The 22,071-nt window shown below is 40.6% G+C and overlaps 1 protein-coding gene across 6 annotated transcripts; it reads left to right on the forward strand.

Annotated features, from left to right (window-relative positions):
- Positions 1-90: 90 nt before the first annotated feature.
- Positions 91-10,309, forward strand: efemp2a (EGF containing fibulin extracellular matrix protein 2a). 6 transcript variants are annotated; one of them, XM_034543767.1, is made up of 14 exons: positions 91-267; positions 3,159-3,196; positions 3,518-3,653; positions 3,747-3,792; positions 4,076-4,296; positions 4,911-4,959; positions 5,105-5,290; positions 5,814-5,936; positions 6,129-6,245; positions 7,120-7,239; positions 7,349-7,468; positions 7,639-7,765; positions 8,231-8,426; positions 9,442-10,309. In XM_034543767.1, the coding sequence occupies exons 5-14, from the start codon at positions 4,195-4,197 to the stop codon at positions 9,613-9,615; spliced, it is 1,314 nt and encodes a 437-aa protein (XP_034399658.1). In that variant the 5' UTR covers positions 91-267; positions 3,159-3,196; positions 3,518-3,653; positions 3,747-3,792; positions 4,076-4,194; the 3' UTR covers positions 9,616-10,309. The 6 variants fall into 6 exon arrangements, with proteins under 6 accessions (XP_034399658.1, XP_034399656.1, XP_034399657.1 ...); XM_034543765.1 differs by lacking the exon at positions 3,747-3,792; XM_034543766.1 differs by lacking the exons at positions 3,159-3,196; positions 3,747-3,792.
- Positions 10,310-22,071: the final 11,762 nt, after the last annotated feature.

A 22,071-nucleotide genomic window follows, 5' to 3' on the forward strand; every position in this document is an offset into this window, starting at 1 on the left:
AGTGCAGGGGGCCAGAGGGGGGAGGAGGTGGGGGGTAAGAATGGGCTGTCCCTCTCTCCTCTCCTCTCCTTCTCTTGCTCTCTCTCTCTCCCTCCCTTTGCATGTGTTCAGCTGCTCCAGCTGTCGGTCTCCCCACTCACTCTCTCAGGGTCAGACAGGCAGGAGTTTAAGGGACCACTTCTTTGCGCCAACTCAGCCGGGACGACCGCAGCCAGCAGAACGACACACCGGTCAGAAGGAGAAGACCCATCCGAAAAAGAATAATTTGTGAGTTTCCTTTTCTTTAATGTGTGACACCCATGTTTGAAGATATTTGTATGAAAAAGAGAACCTTTGGATGACTGATCATGTTTGTGAGAGTTTTCAGAAACCTTCTTTTCTGGTACAGGCCATACACGTCAGTGGAGTTGCACCACTGCTCTGCTCTCGGCTCTGCTCTCCCAGCTTTATATTGCTGCTTACAAAAGCCAAGATAATGTAGCTCCCAGTCTGAGTAGTTTGCTTCTTGGCACTGCGTTTCAGAGACTGTAATAGGGGGATGGACAGGAAGAGAGGTAATGAGTCACAGGCCATGTATTATCACACAGTATGTTACAAAAGTTCTTCCATCTCATCCCTCTTGTATAACATTTGAAGTCAGTGTCACAACCTCAGTTTAGTCACTCCGGTTCAAATTTCCAGGAAACCAGCAGCTTCTTTTGAACAAAAAGAAGAAACAGGTGGCAGCTACAGGAACATACACACACAAAACACTCTGGCTAACATCACAGACAGCATAGGATGCTGCCTCACTACTATTTGACAGTGCATTTTATCACTGTTTATACTGTATGCTCCTAATAGCTAACACGTGACGGCCCCAGCGTCACTGTAATGACTCAGTGGGATTGTAAAGACAACAGGAAGCATAGTTCCCCTGAGAACAGCCCATCATCTCGTGCCACATTGTATGCATCCACTAATACATCACAGCTCTTTAACCCCCCGTTACATAGGCAAACAGAGCAGTATCACCACTGGGAGAACAAAACCGCAACAAAGGGATTTATTACAGTTACAGTGTGTGAATTTCTCCTGCAGGCCACTCTACATCCCTGACTGTGGAGTTTTCCAGGAGGTGTGTGTGTGTGTGTGTGTGTGTGTGTGTGTGTGTGTGTGTGTGTGTGTGTGTGTGTGTGTGTGATAGTGACCCCCTGGTTGTGGATTTGCCGGTTCACTGCCACAGAGTTTTACCCCGCTGGGCCACCATGTTCTCAGGCTGCTCCACGCACAACCGAGCAGAACAACACAAAGTTAGCTATGTATACACTACAACACATGACCATCCTGCAGTTTACAGTGTGTGTGTGTGGTCCAACTGTGTTTTTCTTGGTCCCCATATGATCACTTTTATAAGCCGCCTGACATCATGTAAAATGTTGCTGACTGTGTGAATTTAGAAATGGGTCAGCCTGCTGTTCCTGAGGCCTGGGTTAGCCCAACATGATAATTATATTAGAAGTATTGTTGATGCTGTACATAACAGGTGTCAGAGCGTTCTACCAGGGCAACAACTTTTTTTTATTACCAATTAATCTGCTGACTAGTTTTTATATTAAATGTTCCACCAAGTAAATGTAAAAATTAAAACAAATGCCCATCAAAAGTTCACAGAGTCCAAGGCAATGTCTTGTTTTGTCTGACCAGCAGACCAAACCAACAGAAACAATTAAAACCTTTTTTGTAGTGAAGCGGTTTCACAGACAACCTGTTTCTCTCTACGTCAAAAAACCCAGACGATGAATTCGTTATGGTCACATTCTCTGACATCCACCTACACGATGAGAGGGTTAGGGAGCAGTGGCTGGAGGTTTTGGCACTAGTTATCCTCTTATGTGAACCATGGGGGGTTTCCCAGAACCTGATACTCTGGGAACCACTGCCGTGGCAGGGCATCCCAGCTGGGAACTGGCGCCCACATCCTTGCCACGGGCATTCCAGAGGTCCACCGCCACTTGGTCTCCAGCGGCATCAGGGATACACCCATGCATCCCTGCTGCCCACTCTCAGTAGCCAGTGAGTGTCTGGACCCCGGACAGATGGTCAGTTTTGTTTTGGGGTGGTTTTGGGTCACATTCTTGCTGGTTGTAAATGTCCGATGGTCCAACTCAGAGAGGTCACGTATTGCGGCCGCCTGATTGCACCGTGGTATGTGTTACCGTCTGTGCTTATAGGGTATGGGCATGTTTGGCTGCTTTTAACCATGCAAAGGTTCACGAATGGCCTGTGATGTCATCCATCAAGTATTTGAGTGTGTCCACGTCACCCTGCGGCCTTCTGTTTGTCTCAACATGAAATACAACAATAAGCCATGCCTGCAGATGTGGCCTCCTGAGTTTACATCAGAGCATGTGCCTGTGCACGTAGGCAGGCAGTGATTATAACTTTCCTGTCATGTATTTTAACTGGAGCTCACTGGCTCTGCAAACAGCGCTCTCTCAGAATGTTTTTCGTTCCTTCAATTAGCCTGTTATTTTTCTACTTTTTTGGTCTGCGGGAGCTGGAATAGGTGATTTGTTTATGTTTAGAGTCAGCTTATACACTTATAGCTTCTCTCCAGGAACATTAACTGAAGGGTGGTTGTATCTCTGCTGGGAGAAAAGCCCAGTTCATCAGAATACTTAGAATACTCAACAAACATAATACACCATAAATCTACCTCAAAATACTCTACAGTGTACACTGTACTTAGATCCATTACTTATGTGAAAAAAGCAATATCGCAGTGTAAAAATACTCCAAAGCAAGTAAGCCCTGCTTTAAAAATTCACAAGGACACAAGTATTAGGCTATCAGCAAAATAACAAACCCCCCTATGGGTACAGTGAAAGATTACACACACAAGATAATATTTTGTAATATTAAAGCTATTATCTTGTAAAACAGGGTAAATAATTCTGAACTTCAGAGGCTCTTCTGTTACATTTGTGTTATAACTTTATTATTATTGGTGATGTAAATCCCAGCAGCACTTTGCATAACTTCAGAGCCACATTAATGAAATCCCCTGTGTTGGTACCCAGGGCTTTCAATCTATATCAATACATCGTTTTTTTTGGTATGTAAAATCAAAGTAACTACTAACATGAGTAATAACTACAACATTTCCCTTGAAACAGGACTCTGTGCATCTTCCAGCAGCCTGCAGCTAAACCAGGTGGTGGAAATGTCTTCATCAGAATAAAATACATATTTTATTATATTTTATATTTATGACGACACAGCGTCTGCAGGGCCTCATGATGGGTCAAAACATCAATTGATATAAAACTTGGCTTCCACAAGAAGGCTCGCACAACGTTTTGCACATTTGACTGTGTATTGATAACTCTCTGAAATGTAGTGAAATAGACATACTACCTTACAATGTGTATAGCATTTGAGTACTTAGTAACTTTGCACCAATGACAAAACGCAACACTTCTACAGAGAAGATTCTTTGTCACAGAGACAAATTAACTTAAAATCTATCTCACAGATGGAAGCAGCAGAGCAGGAGATACTGTTATAAAATATGCAACTAATGGCCGTGACTTGTGGGCTCCAAGCGACGCTGCTCTGATACACAGTGAACCGAACCTCTGGAGGCATTGAGCGGCGAGACTATCATTCCAGTGAGTTGTAGTCTGCCAGTCTGGAGACACAGAGAGTCTCTGTGAGCAGCTAACATGAAAGTATTTCTGTGATGTTGACTTTGTTATTTTCAGCTGAAGGATGGAGTACGTCACGGTGTTTATGTTTTTACCTGGCAGAGTGAGTCATTCAATTTCTTTCGGCTGCGATCAACGGGGAACTGTTTGGTTGAAAAACAGTGAATTAAGTCCAAGACGCTAACTGTTTGTCTTCTGACTGACGAGCCTACTTAAAAAAACTGACTCCACTGCCTTTTGCTTCAAAATGATTGATTTATGGTTGTTTGATCCATGTCAGCTGTGGGAGCAGCCCGCAGCGTCAGACTGAATCAAACCATTTTGTGATTGTGAGTTCCTGATGCCGCCTTTTTGTGTCTTTCTCTTTGTCTCCCTGTGAAATACAGATACCACCTCTCGGCTGCCTCTCATCTTTAAAGCAGCGCTACCTGTGTGATAGCAGTGTGTTTTGTGTGCATGTTTTACGTGTGTTGCCGTCCCATCTTCCCCACATTAGTGGATTAGTATGCAGGGTGCTTGTGTGTCAGTCGTGTGCGTGTGCATATGTGTGTCTGTGCTCCTCCGCAGTGCTATTTCACAGCCATCTACAGAAAGTGACACCTACACGGTAAAGATGGACAAATCTCACTACCTGCTTCTCTTCTTTTACTCATTTTCCTTTCTGTGCATCTCCCTTTCTTCCAAATGATATATCAAACATTTGTTTTGTGTTGAAATGTTGACCTCATATTCTCTTTCTTCTCTCCTAGCTCCATTTCCTAATTCCTCATATTTGTCTTGTTTAATATTCCACAGCAGTTTTCCCTTACAAACATTTTATAGTAATCGTAGCTGGGGGTAATTTTAGCTTTAATTCCATAAAAATTCATGCCACACGTTCTTTCCATGCAGCTCACAGCATCATATTTTTTTTCCAGAATGATAACAACCCTTTTTCCAAATAGTGTCTATAAATTTATTTTTTAAGTTTCTAAAGTGACGTTTGGCTTAAGGAAAATATTTTAAAATGTCACAGAGCTTTGGACGGCAGCAGCCTTCTTGTGTTTTTGGCCCAGCACTACACAGGAAACAAGTTTCTCTATCCTCTGCTTCTTTTTTAAAGTTCCACTACTGGGGATTTATTACGTTTTATGAATATATTATGCAACTACTTGGCTCAGAATGCCTGTTTCTTTCCATCATTTTCTCACACTCTCTTTCTCTCTCTGGTGCTTTGTGCAGGAATGCACAGATGGGTATCATTGGGACCACCAGACTGAGCACTGCAAAGGTAAAACACTCTTTTACCTACATTTATTTCATCTCAACACTTGATTCTTGTTTACAGTAACAGCTGGGATATTCCTGTTGCTCCCCATGCTCTGTCTTGTCCTTTTGATTAATTCCTAACAAGTTGTCTCTGCGTCTCCCATCAGACATAAACGAGTGTGAGACCATTCCAGATGCATGCAAAGGGGAAATGAAGTGCTTCAACCACTACGGAGGTTACCTGTGCCTTCCCCGCTCTGCGTCAGTCATCCCGGCCCCAGAGCCCCCCATCACGCCCACCGAGACCAACCCCTGCCCTCTGGGCTACGAGGCGCAGGGAGACAGCTGTGTGGGTGGGTGTCTGGTTTGTAGGTCTGGGGGTGGGAGGTGGACAGGTGGCCACAGGATGGGTGATCATTAAGCATGTTTGTGTGTGTGTGATTGTGTAAGTTTATTGACGGCAGACACAGATTGCGAGGGACAGGTGGCCGTAGCAGGTGTTGGGACGGGAGGCTGCGTGTTGGTGCAAACTGTGTGGGTGTGAGTGAGTATGAGTCCACAGGGGGCAGACAGACACCATAGGAATTTGGAAGATTTCACACAAGGACAGCTGCTGTGCTTTTAAGAATCTGACTTGAAGCGAGAAGCCTACTAGAGATGGAGGACAACAAGGTGTTCATCTGGGACAGCAAACATGATTCAACATGATGTGATATTCTCAGCTGTCGGGTGCAAATGGGGGCAAGAGAGTCGCCATCGTCTGCCCTCCAACAGTCACACTGTGCCTTTCAGTTATGATGAATGATGCTGAGTTTGCTCACAATAACCACATTTATTTTTGTCTGTGTACTTTTTTCACTTCACTCACAAACACAGATATCAATGAGTGTGAGCGAGATGAAGATGACTGTCAGCCCAGCCAGCAGTGTATCAACACACTGGGTGCCTTCACCTGTCAGTGCCCGGATGGTTACCGCAAGGTTGGCACAGAGTGTATTGGTGAGATAATCTGAATTAATCCTTTAACTAGTCTAGCTAACTAAGCAGGTTTAAATTGTGACTTTTTTTATTCTGTGACTTTTTTATTCTTGCTACGTGGCCTCGGGGGAAGTTAGTTATGGCCACAAGAGTGACCTTGATACCCTGTAGGACTGTGAATATCCTTTTTCTGACTCCATTTCTCTCTCCCAGACATCGATGAGTGCAGGTACAGGTACTGCCAACATCGCTGTGTTAATGTCCCCGGCTCCTTCTCCTGTCAGTGTGAACCTGGTTTCCAGCTGGCAGGAAACAACCGATCTTGCATCGGTGAGTGCAACCGGTTAAAAGACTCAACAGTCAGAGCCAATGTCTCTGAAGTCAGGCAAAAGGTCTGCACAGTGTTCTCAGTGCCTCCGATCAACTACGATCTTACTTAGGCTTTGACTAAAATGTAAAAAATGAAAGTCTTTGTCTCGGGATTACTGCATATGTGAAAACAAGTTGTTTAAAGCCTTTTGTCGTTTAAGAGTCAAATAAATTACCTCAAGTGACTCAGCGTCCATTACTAGCATATTACAACCAAATTCCTGTCAGCAGTCGAGTTGCACTATGGGTAATGAGGGCGTTAAGTTTTGGCAGGGAAGAATAATGTGTAGGTAAATATCTTTTGTTCTCCTGATTTTTATCAAATTGTTGTGAGTGTGACAATGTTACAGCAGTGCAACGCTGAATCAATCTATGCTTTTAAGCATTTCTCTGTAACATTACATGTTCATTACAACATAGGATAAAGAAAATGTATTAATGGTTTGACACTGTTAATCTGATTCATCAGTTGTGGTTTGATTACATTTAAATGACGGTGGTCTGGCAACGTTAACAACGTGCCCACAATTGTCATTACATATTGATTTAATAATGACTAATTCCAATTGGTGTACGTTGCCCTTTTCCAACGTCTCACTTTACACTAGTGAGAAAAACAGCACGGACAGAAATCTGTTGTGGGAAGAAAACCGAAAAATCTTGGACCCCATCATTCAAAGTAACAGGCTGATTTAGAAAATATGTTTTATGGGGTTTTAAAAATTTGGAGCAATCATTTAGATGTTAGCCTTCAGTTGGAGTTTTTGATCCAAGAACTTTTTTGGGGGATATGTTCGCTATTTGACTCTTTTGAAATCTACCTCCCTCCCTTTAGATGTGAATGAATGTGAGATGGGTGCCCCCTGCTCTCAGAGGTGTTACAACACGTATGGCACTTTCCTGTGTCGCTGTGACCAGGGCTATGAACTGGGACCTGATGGCTTTGCTTGTAATGGTAAGAGACCCACTCTGTCTGGAAAAATGATTAATATGAGTGAAAGTACAAACTTCACAGTTACTTGGTTTTCTTTTCCTGTTCTCCACCTGACCATTTAACTTGACAGACATCGATGAGTGCAGCTACTCCAGTTACCTGTGCCAGTACCAGTGTGTCAACGAACCAGGGAAGTTCTCCTGCATGTGCCCAGAAGGATACCAGCTGCAAGGCACCAGACTATGCCAGGGTAAGCACACCCGCCTCCTTTTCCTCCCTCCAGTCCTAACACCTTCCCCTCTGTGCGTTCAGAGTCACAAATGCTGCACTGAGTCGACGCTTATTCATTCTTTGACAGTAGCTCTATTCTTGTGTCCTTCTTGTTCAAATCAAACGTCACCAGCTATTTTTCTTCTGCAGATATAAATGAATGTGAAACAGGGGAGCACCAGTGTAGCGACACACAGACGTGCGTGAATATCCACGGACGATACCAGTGTGTGGACACAAACCGGTGCCAGGAGCCTTATGTACAGGTGTCTGAGAAGTGAGTGACACCTCGTGAAAGCTTGTGTACACGGTCACACACCTTTTCTCAATTACTAAAATATGTGCTGGCCATCAGCTCAGAATATACTCAGCCTCTGTATTGAGTATGGCTAGAACTGCAAGACTACCCAATTACTTTTTCCACATATGAGTCCAACTTGCAACCTTTTCTTCTGAACATGGTCCAGTGTAATAAGAAAACTTTTACACTGTTACAAGTGTTGGATTGGTAACAGGTGTGGGTCATTATTAACATATCCCAGATGATTTGGTAGTTTAAAATGTGTTTTGGAAAAACATGAGGGAAAAAAATGGCTACTGTTCAATATTTGTTTAGATTAGTCGTGTTACTCCCTCTGCTGGCTGATGTATGAACTACGGTTAATGTTTTTATGCACCAAACATTGATACAATTTGCACTTATTATACTGAAGTGGACTTACTTCTCTGTGTGTGTGTCCAGCCGCTGCGTTTGTCCTGTCAACAAGCCTGCCTGTCGAGATCTGCCTTTCTCCATCGTCCACCGCTACATGAGCATCACCTCTGAGCGCTCCGTCCCCTCAGACATCTTCCAGATTCAGGCCACCAGCGTCTCTCCAGGGGCTTACAACACCTTCCGCATCCGGTCCGGAGATGAAAATGCAGACTTCTACATCAGGGTGAGAACTGTTACGGAGCATGATTGCATCTCAGAGGGCTTTACAATCTGTACACATACGACATCCTCTGTCCCAGGACCCTCACACTTTAGAGTTTAAAGTGCACTGACTGTAAGAAAAAGCTCAATTTAGGGTTTGATGGATACATTGGACTGACTTTCTATGAAATTTAGGGCATTTGTAAGGTATAACACAATATGATAGAAGCTCCTTCCTGACTAAACCTACTTTACCACATTTCATTCATATCTGTGCACCTTAACAAATGAATTCCTCATAAAATGGCCAATTATACTTTCCATTAAACCAATGTGTGTCGGTCAGATGACTGATTAGCCTGAGAGAATTTTAGAGTCACAAGATGCTGTGTTTGAACAGTGAATTACAATGCAGACGTATTTCAAATGTATTTTTTACCATCATTCATAGCTCAGCCCTCACTGGATAAACAGTATGAATGAGCATTGATTTTATTAAACGCAAACATTTTTTTTAAGCTCTCAGGATATAATCAGACAAACTTAACTTGTGTTATTGATAGAAATAGGGTGATACACTGTGCTTTCCATTTACTTTCTAGCCATAGATTAACTTAATTAACTTTGCCTCTTCAAATTAAACATAATATTACTTATTTTTGGAAACAAGATTTCTCATAGTCCCACTAAAACCTAATGTATGTACGGTAATTATGAAGCTACATGGGTTTTACGTGTAGTTATGTGCCAGAGAAAAGTGTAAAAACCACAAAAAGATGTAACTTGTTTATTAGTGCGCTATAGAGGTGCTGTTAGGCAGTGCAGGCCTCCTGTTTCCACCTTATTCTAGTTTTAACAAGCTAAGCTAAGCTACAGTAACTGCTGTCTGTGGCTTTATATTTAATGAGAGGGGTATTGATCTTCTCTTCTAACTCTTATTAAGAAAGGGAATAAGCTAATTTCCCAAATTGTCAAACTATTCATTTAAGGGAAAAGAACGTAGAAATTCACTTGGTAATATATTTTTTCTTCTACAGCAAATCAATAATATCAGCGCTATGCTGGTGCTGGCCCGTGCCGTGTCGGGGCCCCGAGAGTACACGTTGGACCTGGAGATGGTGTCAGTTAACCCTCTGCTCAGCTACCAGGGCAACTACCAGACCAGCTCCGCCCTCAGACTCTCCATCTACGTCGGGCCGTACACCTTTTAAAGAAGACGAAGAAGAGTGGAGGGACATCGAGAAAGATGGAGAGAAAAAGCTGGGGAGAAACACGGATACAAAAAAAAGGAAATCAAGGTGTAAAACAAAAGTGGTCGATGCAGTTCAACCAGTCACTGTGATGTTACACTCTTTGCTTTTTGTACTTCCAAAGAAAGCCACACATTTCTGTCAGCCATATACATTTAGTACAGTATACAAATACATTGTAGCAGTAATGGCATACAGATAAAAAAATAAACAGCTTTAAAATAGGTTATCATATTTACTGTAATTTTTCATTAAACACCTATAGGCCAGCATCATTCTGCATTGAATGTGTATAAAAAGGGATTTTACTTTCTTCTGTTAAGGGTGATAACAAATCTGTGTGACACATTTTCTGTCTGCCTTCAGGTGGAGTGATTCACGCCCAGCGTCACTAGATTAATCTGTTTTCACCAGTTTACATCCTTATCTTTGGTTCCGCTCTGTTTGTCACTTTATTCTTGTCAGCCCTGTTTCCTGTTGACAGACATGAATCAGTAACCACTCAGATCAGACCTCAGCATTCCACGCTCCTTCTCCACCCTCCACTGTTCATTTCTATGTTCAAGCTCTCCATCACTGCCTTTTGTAGGTTTATCACATTGCTGATTGTGTTTTTGTTGAAGATTTAAAACCCTAATAAAACAATATACCTTTTCCTCTGTCTCACAGACAATTATTACAATATCATTCTCATAGGACATTTTATTCTCATTCTCCAGTAAGGATTGGCTGCTTTTCTTTTTCTTTCTCCATTATAAACTGAACCTTGGACAGTCTGGGAAACTGAAATTAGTTTTATTCTTTTAATTATTTAACCAGAAACATTATTTCCAGATTGATCTATAATAGAAATAGTCATTAACCCTTATATTCTTCATTAGCAATGTGCTAAAAGTTGGCTCAGACTTAGTAAGCTCATTTTTATTGTTAAAAGATGTTTTATCATTAGGCCCCCGTCAGCTGTTCATTAGGATGGTTGTATAGACATCTCAGTGACTCTTTAAATAGAGGTGGGGCAGTTAACCAGACGTACCTTCATCAAGCCAACCGGTTAGTCTTCATACTTTAAGTCTTTCCTCTTGTAAAAACAAGAAAACACAGTTTGAAAACACTTGTGATAAAGTATAAATCTAACCCGTGTTTCACTTATTGAAGTTACTTTTCAGGTGTGGAATGGGCTGCTGTCTCTTGTGGCTGTTGAGGGAAAAACACTCACTACAACTGCAGCACTCACCGACTGTCACGCGCCTGTGTGTGTTGTCGAACCTTCGGCCTCAGGGGGGCAGTAATGAGCATGTTACGGATCAGCTCACGACAATGACGTAAAGAAGACGTTGCACTTGAAAAAACGTACTTAAAAGTGACAGAATGCATTGTCAGACGTGTCTTCAAACAGTGTTTTTTTTCTTTAGTTTTACAAAGGTACAACAATACCAGGATGACGACCGACTGGTTGGTACTGTACATGTGCATCAGGTCATCATCATCAATCAAACACACAGACGCTTCCTTGATCATCCAGGAGTGTAAACGGAATGTCCTCAACTAGACTATATGCTGTCGTACTGAGCTCTACACTTCCATGTAGAGACGGCATTATTATCTGTCCGAGAGCTAACCAGTAGGGCACGATCACGTGCACTAACATGCACTAACATCACGCACGCTCAACAAAGCGAGGAGAAGCTTGGATAGCAACACACACACATCTATATTAATTGTTATATTACATGTTCAGAGTCTTGAATATATATATATATATATATATATATATATATATTCATATATGTATATATAGATATACACACACATATATATATATATATATATATATATATATATATGGTTGAGATATGGTCGAGGAGACCACACCACCGAGAAGGCTCGACGTGTTCCAACACATCAGAACCGAGCCCTTCTTTATGTGCACCCACACACTCAACACAACCCTGTGTAGCAAGATGTGCTCATTTCTGTAACATCATAAACAACCAGCTAACATCGTCATGATGTATGTCCTTTCAAACGTTTCCGTCCAATCCTAATATGCAGCGTAAAATCTCTTAGCTACACAGCAAAAATCACTGTCACCGAAATATCACTGTCCTATTTAGATTTCTCTCCTTTCACAAAAAAAAATACACATGTTTAATTTCTGCGCAAGGAAGAGGCCGACAGCTTCCTAGCATCCTTAAATGAGAGAGAAAAGGCACAATGGCAACAGACTGAAGCTCTACAGACTTCTGTTCGATTTTTACTGTCGCAGCACTTCACTTGTGTTTATACTGATTCTCCTGACCCACAAAACAACTAAGGAAAGAGAGAGGGAGAAAAAGAGAGAGGGGAAAGCCCTTATTTCACAGTCCACTGCGGTTCGCTCCGCCCAGTCCTACACACAAACACCACAAATACACCACACACACACCTCCCATCTGTCCTCACTAGGGGGTGATGACTCACACTCAGTCTGTTTTACGTAATCAGAGCAGACAGCAGTCAGCCACCAGGGGGCAGCAGACCACACAGGTCTCCTCTCACAGCAGCAGTCCAAGAATAGCAACAACCTGAGGAGAGAGTGTTGGTTTTATAACCTAATTGACTATTGTGAGCCTACATTTTCAACAGTTTTCCATGAACTCATACACCTGTGGGAGGAAAAAGTGAACTGACAAGTTTGTCTACTTTTCACAAATAATGTACAATACAGCGACCACAGCCTGCAACTATTTCCTGTGCTCTGAAATATGTGGTAGCACAGACTTTGACATCTTGTGGTAATGGAGAACAAAGATGACAGAGCCTGCTGATGGTGTTAAAGAGTGCAGTAGGGTAGGAGGTGTGCATGCTCACGTTATGGGAGTGTAGTGGTACATTTCCTGTTGGCATTCAAACAGGATGACACTGTCATGGTTTAGTTTCTGGACAAGCTTACAGGGGGCCATGGAAATGACCACACTCAAAGAGACACACAATGGCCACAAAGAAATGTAAAACGACTGCAAAGAGAATCAAAACCACCACTTAAAACAACCTCAGAGACTCAAAAATGATAACAAAATGACAACAAGGATACATAAAACGACTACAAAGAAAAACAAAACAACCAAAAGGAGAATCCCAAAATGACCACAAAGACACAAAAATAATTGCAAAAAGATGTAGTACCACAAAGAGACGCCCAACGACTACAAAGAGGAACAACTTGACTAAAGCAGAGACAAAATAGACTACAAGACTCCGAAAACGTGTGCATTTGTGTTGTAGGTCTGTGTTTGTGTCTCAGTCTGTATATTTGCATTTATTTGTGTCTGTGTGTGTGTTTTATATGTGCAGGGCGTGGGTGTTTACATAGGAGAGCATGTGTTTGAGAGTGGCATTGCCCACACAGACGAGTGGGAGGAGTGTTTGGGGTGGCAGTGGGGAGTGCTGTAGCGGCAGGGCTTCATTTTTTTTTGGCACCTTTATAGAGTATGATCTCATTTGTGGGCAAGCCATGCCCTGTAGGGCGCAGTGGGGGATGGCGGGAGACCGGAAGCAGAGCAACGAAGGCCCATGCAGGGCCAGAGTGCACCAACCACTCGAGTACAATGGAACAGACATGGTGGACAGGAAAGACACCTTTCCATGTGATATAAATCCTGTCCTGGTCCTCAGTTCGTGACATGCAGCCATGATCTGTTCCCCAAATCCAACGCTTTGATCTTCTCCTATTGCATTTCAAAAAGCTCTCGATGCCTCGCCCCTCCACTACAACACAATGCAGGTATTATATTTATGAATGAAAGAGCGAGGTGGAGTGTCATTTCCCTCCACCCATAGCCCCCTCAGATTAGTTTATTAACGAAAAGAGCGGACAGTGGAATCTGTAGGACATAAAAAAACGTCTGCACAACACAAAGAGGGTTGATTAGCAAGTGTAAATTAGTGAGGGCATGAGGGACGAAATGGCTCTCGCTTGTGGTTATTTGCATACGGTTTATATGCTCTTACGAAACAAGGTTCACTCACAATGTATTACAAATAATATTTAGAACTATGGTTTTCTAGAGAAACATTAAGAAATAGAGAAACAAATGTTATTTAGAAAGAGAGAAAAGTCATTCATTGTAGAGAATACTCTGCATACTCTTTATAAAAAAAAAAATATTTGCTGGTGCACATTTTGTCATGAAACCATCTTGGACGTAAATGGCAAGATAGATCAGCAAAGTCCACATATTAATGTTAATTTGTTTTACTTAATATTGTGAGCACATATATTTATAGCCCTAACCATATCTCTTTCATTTTAAACAGTTACGTTGTGTAATATGTATTCATTTTAATAAATACTGAATATGTTTTTTTTCTATTCTATATTTGTGTTTGTCTATACACCAAAGCAAATTCCTTGTATGTGTAAACCTACAAATAAAGTACGAGCTACAACAGACACACACCACACCTCCACTAAACTAAGAGTTTAAAAAAAGTAATAGATAAATGTTTAAACATAGTTGGAATAATAACTTGACCTACTGAAAAAGAAAGATGAGTCCATACTTAAGTAGAAATTAAAACTTTGACTAGGTCATGGTGCTAGATTTAAAGTCACTGGGCTTCATCCTCTGGGGACCATGAATGGGGGTACCAAATGTCATGGCAATCCATTCAATATAACTTTTTTATCCTGTTTTAATTGTGCCATGAATTTCACATATGATGTTTGTCACTTTAAAAGAGCAAACAAACAAACAAAAGGTCGGATGGGGGACACCGGAAAGGGAGCGACTTCACCTCTTCACCTATTTCAGTCTGGACCAAAATTGGTGGAGCAACAACCCTACAAAACCAGCAGCAAACAAATTGAAACATTTAAACTTACTTAGACTCAAAGGTTTGACTGTCTAAAGCTAAAGGAGCCCAGGCCAAACTCAAAATCTCTGCTGGTTGGTGAATATTTTTCCAGACATAACGTCTTTTAATTCTCTATTATTCAGAAATAAAGCCTGTGCGATTTTTGTATTTTTAATATGAGTATTTGTCAGACCAGAAGTGACCTCCACATATCACACAGGAGCTTACGTGTGATGCGCTCCATAAATTCTCCCCCTCTAATAAAACAGGAGTCATTTCTTGTTAGCTCTGGAAATAATTAGCGTACAAGTCTGGTCAAATTACATGTTAACTAGCTGGGCACATTATGTCGGGTCAGTCTAATCTCCTGTGAACACGTTGGGAATTTAGTGCAGTGAGCAGGTTATTGGGTCACATGTCAGTGATCAACAACAATGTAATTACAGATATGGCTGCGCAGGTGTGTGAGAGGATGATAGCATATACTCTGCTAGAAGCCCTCAGACATATCTTAGTTTAACTTAAAACAAACACAACTTAAATTGAGATACTGGATTACATTAAAGCCTTGGGTAGATTTATATAAGGCTTTAAGCCAGACCTGCTCTACCTTCAATTTCTTTACTCGTTGCGTAAATGTGGTTACCAAGAAACGACAATGTGTTGCTATGGGTGTGTGGGTGTAGCGGCAAAAGGGACCTATGCTGAAAAGACATTCAGCCCTGAGAAAAATAGTTCAAATGGGCTGAACTGAAACTGAAAGGTATGTGAACGGCAAGCAGCAGCAGCTGGAGAGGAAATATGAGAATCACAATAACACAAACTGAAAGATATTTATCATGTGGATTTTTAGGTGAAGAGAAGAAGGAAGTGGGGGGGAAAGTATTCAGGTACTTTACTTTAAAGTACCAATGACTTAACATTATTTGATATTGTAAAGTTTTTATTTGAATAATATCTTTGAGTGATCATTAATAAAGATTAAAAAAATGTATTGTAGTTTTTTTAGGGGCACTGGCAGCTTTCTACTTTGTTACATTGATAAAATGAGACATCTGAATTATTTGTGAGTTTTAACTGATGCATGTGGGTTACGGACAGTTAAATGTGATGACATGTTCTCATCTTTATGCTACCCGAGACCACAGCTGTAAAATATGATGAAATACAATCGATATTTATATGCTTTATATCTGCGTTGTCGACAGAACATCTTCTATAGTACTTTCAGTCCCAAATCTCATACATTAGGATTATTTTACTGGAATTTCAGACTATAACATTTTACTTAAACAAGGTCTAATGGGGAGTTGTGTTGACCCCAAACATAACTTAGGTACAAATTACTTTTCAGCAAACAAAAGGAATATATTTTTGTTTAGAGACAGCCAATATAAGTAATAAAACTTTAAATAATTCCAGATTTGGCGCAATAGCACTACTTTATGGTCATTTCTGTGTTTTGTAACCTTTATCAAATGTGACAGCTCAGTTGATAGCAAGGGGAAAGACGACCTGGATTACTGTAATCTTACATTCAGCAGTGAAGTACACAAAGTAAATACGTATGATCAGCATATTGAATTAATGTATAAAAAGTTATATTCTCATGTTATACAAGGTTGAGCTCATTTGAATAACTTTAACACTGTTAGGCAGTTTAATCTGTAACAAAATATTACATATTGTATAATCTGTTGGCTTTTGTCTGTAAAATTTGTATCTGCAAAGTAACTAGTTGTTTGATAAATATAGTGGAGTAAAGAGTACAATATATTGCCTTCTGAAATGAGGTATACAAGTATATTGACTTAGTTGGACCCCTCACATTTGCCCAATAACTATTCACAACTACTCCTACAATAGATAAAACCTATCTTTCTAGTAAAAAAACAACAATGCTCTAATACCCACAACCATCAGGCTTCTCAACAGGCAATTAAGAGACCACACTACTTCCAAACCTGATTTTTATAGGTATTTTTAATTATGTGTTTTATTAACAAAGCAATATGATAACAACATCCAATAAAAGGCTAATTTCCTCAGATAAAAAGGCTTGTCTATAACCGGTTCATGGTTTCCAGCTTGTTGACACATATACAGGTCTTAAATAAAATGTAACTATTAAATAAGCTGATAGGTAATTGACCACATTCATTCATAAATCAGGAAATGACTTGGCGCAGTGGGCCACATAGACAGGGAAAGTAAACTGTAATGGTCGGGGAGTCAGGTGATCTGTATCAAAAAGGCGGGTCAATGGAGATGTATTTTGAGGGAGGACAGCGAGTCTTGGAAAATAACATGGGACCAATATGGTTTATTGGCTGATGTGAAGCCCAATACGTTGGAATTAAGCTAACGCCACATGTAAAATGTATCCAGATATCAGGTCTGCACTCTTTTGTCTTTGATCTGTGCTTGACCTTTTATCTGAAATTGAGATTGAGAGATAATCGAGGGGAGCAAGACGCACACTGAGAAGAATGGGGAGAGAAAGGGGAGAGAGGGAGTCTCAATGAAAGATCTGCTGCTAGGAGGTCTCTCATGATGTAACACATCTACATCATGTCACCATGGCAACCCCGCATCAGCACCAACTCACTGTGGGGAGAAAGATTTAGTGCTGGTATGCTACAGTAAAGTCTCTGTATGTGTCCACAATCAAAGGAAATACATATGGGTACAAATGACTTGTTAAGAATAAGAATAAGAATAAGAATACACATTGTATATAAGAATGTATGATTATGAAAATTAAATGTTACATTTATACTTGCTAAATACCACAAGAGTTTTCCTTGTATTCAAATGTAGGAGTGATGAAGAGTTTTACCGTAAAAACTTAATCTACACCTTGAGCACAGACACACATTCAATCTCATGTAGTTTAATAAAGCCTCTCATGTGAACTCTGTCATCCATAGAAATATCTTGGCTATTTACCGAGTTATTGTCGCCATGTTCTCCTGTGAGTCTAAGTATACCTGAGGGACCTTGGGGAGACAAAGAACTCTGCAGACTAAAAACCTCTAGTGAAAACTTCTGCCCCCTGTTCTGTGCCCTGGCAGCTAAAAATAAACAGGATATTGAAAAGCGAAGAGAAAAGGCACAAGGCTACTGGCTCACAAAGCCACACCGATGGAAGGAGGCTGGGAGTGATGGATAAAGGCGGGAGGTGAGGAGCAGGAGAGTGGGTGGAGCTGTGTGTGTGGGTGTTTGTATGGTTCATATTCACAGATTGTGTCTGTCGATCTGTCAGGCTTTGAATCCGAGTCACATGTCAAAAGGAGCTGCAGTGTGAGCTGAGCAGCAGATAACATGCATGTTCAAACACTACCAACATACTGTATTGTTGGCACTCCGGTAACACATCTGTGAAATTGAGTGAATTGGGCTCATTTTGTCTACATCCACCCCTTAGTTTCACAGCTGCTATTCAAATGTTGTTTTCTGAGTCTATGTACAGACACAATTTGAGGCACAAACCAATTAATCTTAAATTTTCTTAACACCTGTTCCTGGATCACCCAATACATATAAAGGGTTGCGAGACGATTAAAAGAAAGCAGAAAACAAAACAAAGAAATAAAGTTACGGTTGGGATCCACTAAACCAGACCCTAATTTGACCCTAATGTCTTCAGAGTGTGGGAGGAGCACAGGACCGACCACCTGCTGTTCAAGCATACATTATTTTTTTTATTTTTTCAGTCCCAAACAGGTCCTGTCATAATAATTCTGGTCTCCCTCAAGACATTCTGGAGAAAGACAGAAATGTTGGGGCATAATAATAACAACTTACTAAACATTTTTTATGGAGGCCTAAGACGTGTATGTAACCACAATGAGTACAGTTACTTTTCCATTTATTGTCAATGCAGCAGTCTGTATGATGATGTTAATTCATCCTCATCGAGGTTTAGCTTTTACATTTCTACAAAAACAACTCCTACATTTGATAATGTGGATCCTTCATTAATCTATTGCAATCACCTTTTTAATTTATTTGTTAATTAATGTAACAGGAGCAATCCACATAAACAGTCACATAAGCAGATGTCATGTATATATGGGATGTATATGGTATACGAGACGTCAAGCTCAAACTAATTTACAGCCCCCACACCGTGCTTAGCCTGTTAAATTCAGTAGGGAAACAACCAAACAGTCTTTATGTATGTATGTATTGTACAGAACTGTGTACGCATGTACATAATGCACATGTGTGTATGTAAGTATATGCATGAGGTTTGAGCTACATGTACTGTACTCCATAATCAATCTCCTTCTACTAGCTTGTTTATAGTATGTGATGATTTCGAATGGGACTGGGCGATACATCGATGTCATATTTATCGTTATAGGAGACGAGACATCTTCTTGGATTTGGGATATCGTAAAAGGGCATGAGTGTTGTCTTTATCTGAAATCCTACAATATGTTCACTATAACAATATTGAGGTATTTGCCAAAAGATATAGTGATATTTGATTTTCACCCATCTCTAATATTTAGATATAATAGATATAACACACTAATGTACATCTTTCTGCTTTGCAGTAAAGTTCCCCTCTACCTCTCTGTCCCTAAATGTATATCTCTTTCTTCCTCAACGCTCCTCTTTACTCCAGATTCTCTCTCTCTCTCTCTCTCTCTCGATGCAGGAGTGGGAGGTGTTGCTAGGCGACAGATTAGCTCCTTCCTTTCAAGAAGCAGAGTGCAGACCTCGACTCTCTGGGTGTAAAAATAAACACAAAAAAAATATGACAGTCTTAGAGGAAAAAAGACAAGTATCTTTCACCTGTGGCATAAGATCCACATGAGATCTCCCCCCTTCTGCACTCTTCACCCTGAAGCGGTTCAGAAATAATGAACTTATATATAGCCTCATTTACATTTAAGACAAACCCAATCTATCCCTCATCGTCAGCAAAAGTGTTGACATTCCATCTGAAATAAACTTTCATAAGTCATAGCATGATGGAGCTGCTGCAGAGACTGATGATCCATCAGTCTCTGCATCATGTTCCCTGTGATGTGATGACTCAGGTTGTGGAGGAACATGCTGCTCGTCCCTCATCCGTGGCTTCAGTCTATGCCAACGGCCGAAGTTGTGAAAGTCACACCTGTTGGCGACTGTATGTGTTTGTGTGTGTGCAGAAAGAGCAAGAACACTTCTGCGCTTTGTACATCTGCTCAGTGTGTGTGTGTGTAGAGGATAGTGACAGAGAGTAAGTGTTGGTGAATGACTGTCTAATAGTGTAAACAACTAACTAAAGTATATGAGTTAGAGAGGAGGCCAGTGAGAGATTCTAGAGGTTGATCAAGGTCACCTGACTGACTGAAAAGTTTAATGTGGAGAACAGAGACAGCGGGATTTTGTGAGAAATATGGCAAGTGAGTGAGTAACTGAAGTGAATGGGTGAGGTTATGAGTGAGTGAGCAAACAATTATGAGAGAGTTAGTGAATATGAGAGTGAGAGAATGAGTGAATGAGTGAGTGCTTGCCTCAATGTGCCTGGATGAGCGATTGTGCTTAAGAGGGTTAGAAGGCTAAATGAGCCTCCGTATGAATATTGAGGCAAACAGGAGTTTCTTGCACAAAGACGGCCCACTAATTGGATTCATTTGAGTCCATTTGCTGTCAGGGAGACGAGGTACTCATCCCTCCGACCCCTCGCTCTTTACTCATCCGCCTCTCAACAGTCATGTTCATCTCTGCCACCCACCTCCGATACCAACACAACCCTGTCTCATAATGGAACGGATTATCATGAGAACTGCAACAATGGCAGCGCTTGAGACAAGAGAGTGTGTGGGACACCGGGACAGCTTAAGTACCTACGAGACTGCTGGGTGGAAAAAAAACAAACAACTTGAGTGTTTTTGTTCTGGGAGCTCCTGCATAAAGATGTGTGCTATTTTTGCTCAGAGTAAGTCTGCCAGCTCAGTTTTTTTGAGGCAATCTCAGAAAACACAACAGCTCGAATAAAGTGATGTGTGCTTAGTCACAAATCCAGCGCGAATGAAATTCACATGCAGAAGCAGACTCAGTTGTGCTCTATTCAAACAACAGGGAACCAGTATACTGAAAGCCATTTATATTACTTATCAGGTTAGAGTGGCATTCATGCTGCTGTGTTATTCAATTAATGTGCATACACTGGGTTTCATAAGGTATGAATTGAATATATTCATAAACTAACAGTTGTTTGTATTTGTGGAACAGCAAAATTAAAATGATGCCTCACATTGAACCACCTATATATTTTACAACAGCACATTATTTCCCTCAACTTTTAGATTAAAAGTCAGGGCATCATCCAAATTGTTTATTTCATTATTTTATTTTACCGTTATTTATTCAGGATAATCCCGTTGACATTTTGAAACTATTTCACAGGGTAAAAGATGGCAGCGTAAAGGTTTCACTGCATAAAAACACATAAAACAAACAAAAAACAGCAAGAAGTTAATTTGATTTTTTAAATTTACATTAAAATAAAATAAAAATCAATTACTAATTTCATTCCATATGAGTGCAAGTACATTCAGTGCTAAATTGATATTTAATCCTGTTTATAAAATAATCTAGTTTAAAATATCAAGATGAGGGTCACAAAACTTTAAAAGCACTTTTACCAAAATTGGTGCAGTTTCAATAATGACAAACATCATTTTTGGAGGTTGCAGCTATTGAGTTTTTAGCAGAGAGAACATGTATATCAAGGAAGTTCATGTAATGTGGCCTTATTTCAATTCATCCTGAGAAAGAGATGAATATCTGAACCAAATGTTATGGTAATCCAATAGTTGTTGAGAAACTATTAATGCCAAACTCATGGTGGTGCTAGAGGAAAAGTAAGCGGATCTCTAAAGTCATCAGATTAACAAAATGTTTTGTTGTTTGAGTCGTTGTTGAGATATTTCAGTCTGGACTAAAGTGGTGCGCTGACAGACAGATTGACATTAATATTCCTATAGAGCCACACATGTTTTAACTCCTCAAATCTTAAGAATCCTAATGTATGTTATTCTTGTTTAGCTTAAAAAGCTGCAGCACATATTATAGTGCACAGTGTTTGCATATCACCCCAGTGCACTGGTTCCTGTCAAATTCTGGGTTGAATATAAAATAATTGTAATTACGTTTAAGGCACTCCACAAATGGCCCAGACCTTGTGTTGTTGACCCCATACAGGTCCAGGTCCAGGCCTCTCAGGTCATCAGCGTATCATACTTTTTTGAACAGTGAATATCAATAAAGTTGTATTTATTTACTTATTTAATAACCTGTAACCCAGTCTCCACACTAGTAATATCATGTCCAGTATTTATATTTCAAATACTGCATAAAGGTAAAAACTGAAGGGACAAAAAGGTAATGTTACCAAAAAACATCTCATGTGAAAATCTGTAGGACAAAGTGAACCAAAAACAAAGCATGAAGGAACGTACAGATAAAGATGATGACTGGGACATACGTTTCCCCTCTGGCACTGTGCACCATGTGTCCAAGATCCAAATAATTCATATCAAGGTAAGTGTTAAGCCATTGAGCTTTGATTGATCAAGT

The sequence above is a fragment of the Cyclopterus lumpus genome, chromosome 10, assembly GCF_009769545.1.
Source record: "Cyclopterus lumpus isolate fCycLum1 chromosome 10, fCycLum1.pri, whole genome shotgun sequence".
In the NCBI taxonomy this organism is placed as follows: domain Eukaryota; kingdom Metazoa; phylum Chordata; class Actinopteri; order Perciformes; family Cyclopteridae; genus Cyclopterus; species Cyclopterus lumpus.

Excerpts from the sequence above, each read along its gene's own strand:
- efemp2a (XM_034543767.1), top strand. The coding sequence starts at position 4,195 with ATGCAGGGTGCTTGTGTGTCAGTCGTGTGCGTGTGCATATGTGTGTCT. Across the intron at positions 4,297-4,910 it reads CAGAAAGTGACACCTACACG|GAATGCACAGATGGGTATCA; the intron begins GTAAAGATGGAC and ends TGCTTTGTGCAG. Across the intron at positions 4,960-5,104 it reads CCAGACTGAGCACTGCAAAG|ACATAAACGAGTGTGAGACC; the intron begins GTAAAACACTCT and ends GTCTCCCATCAG.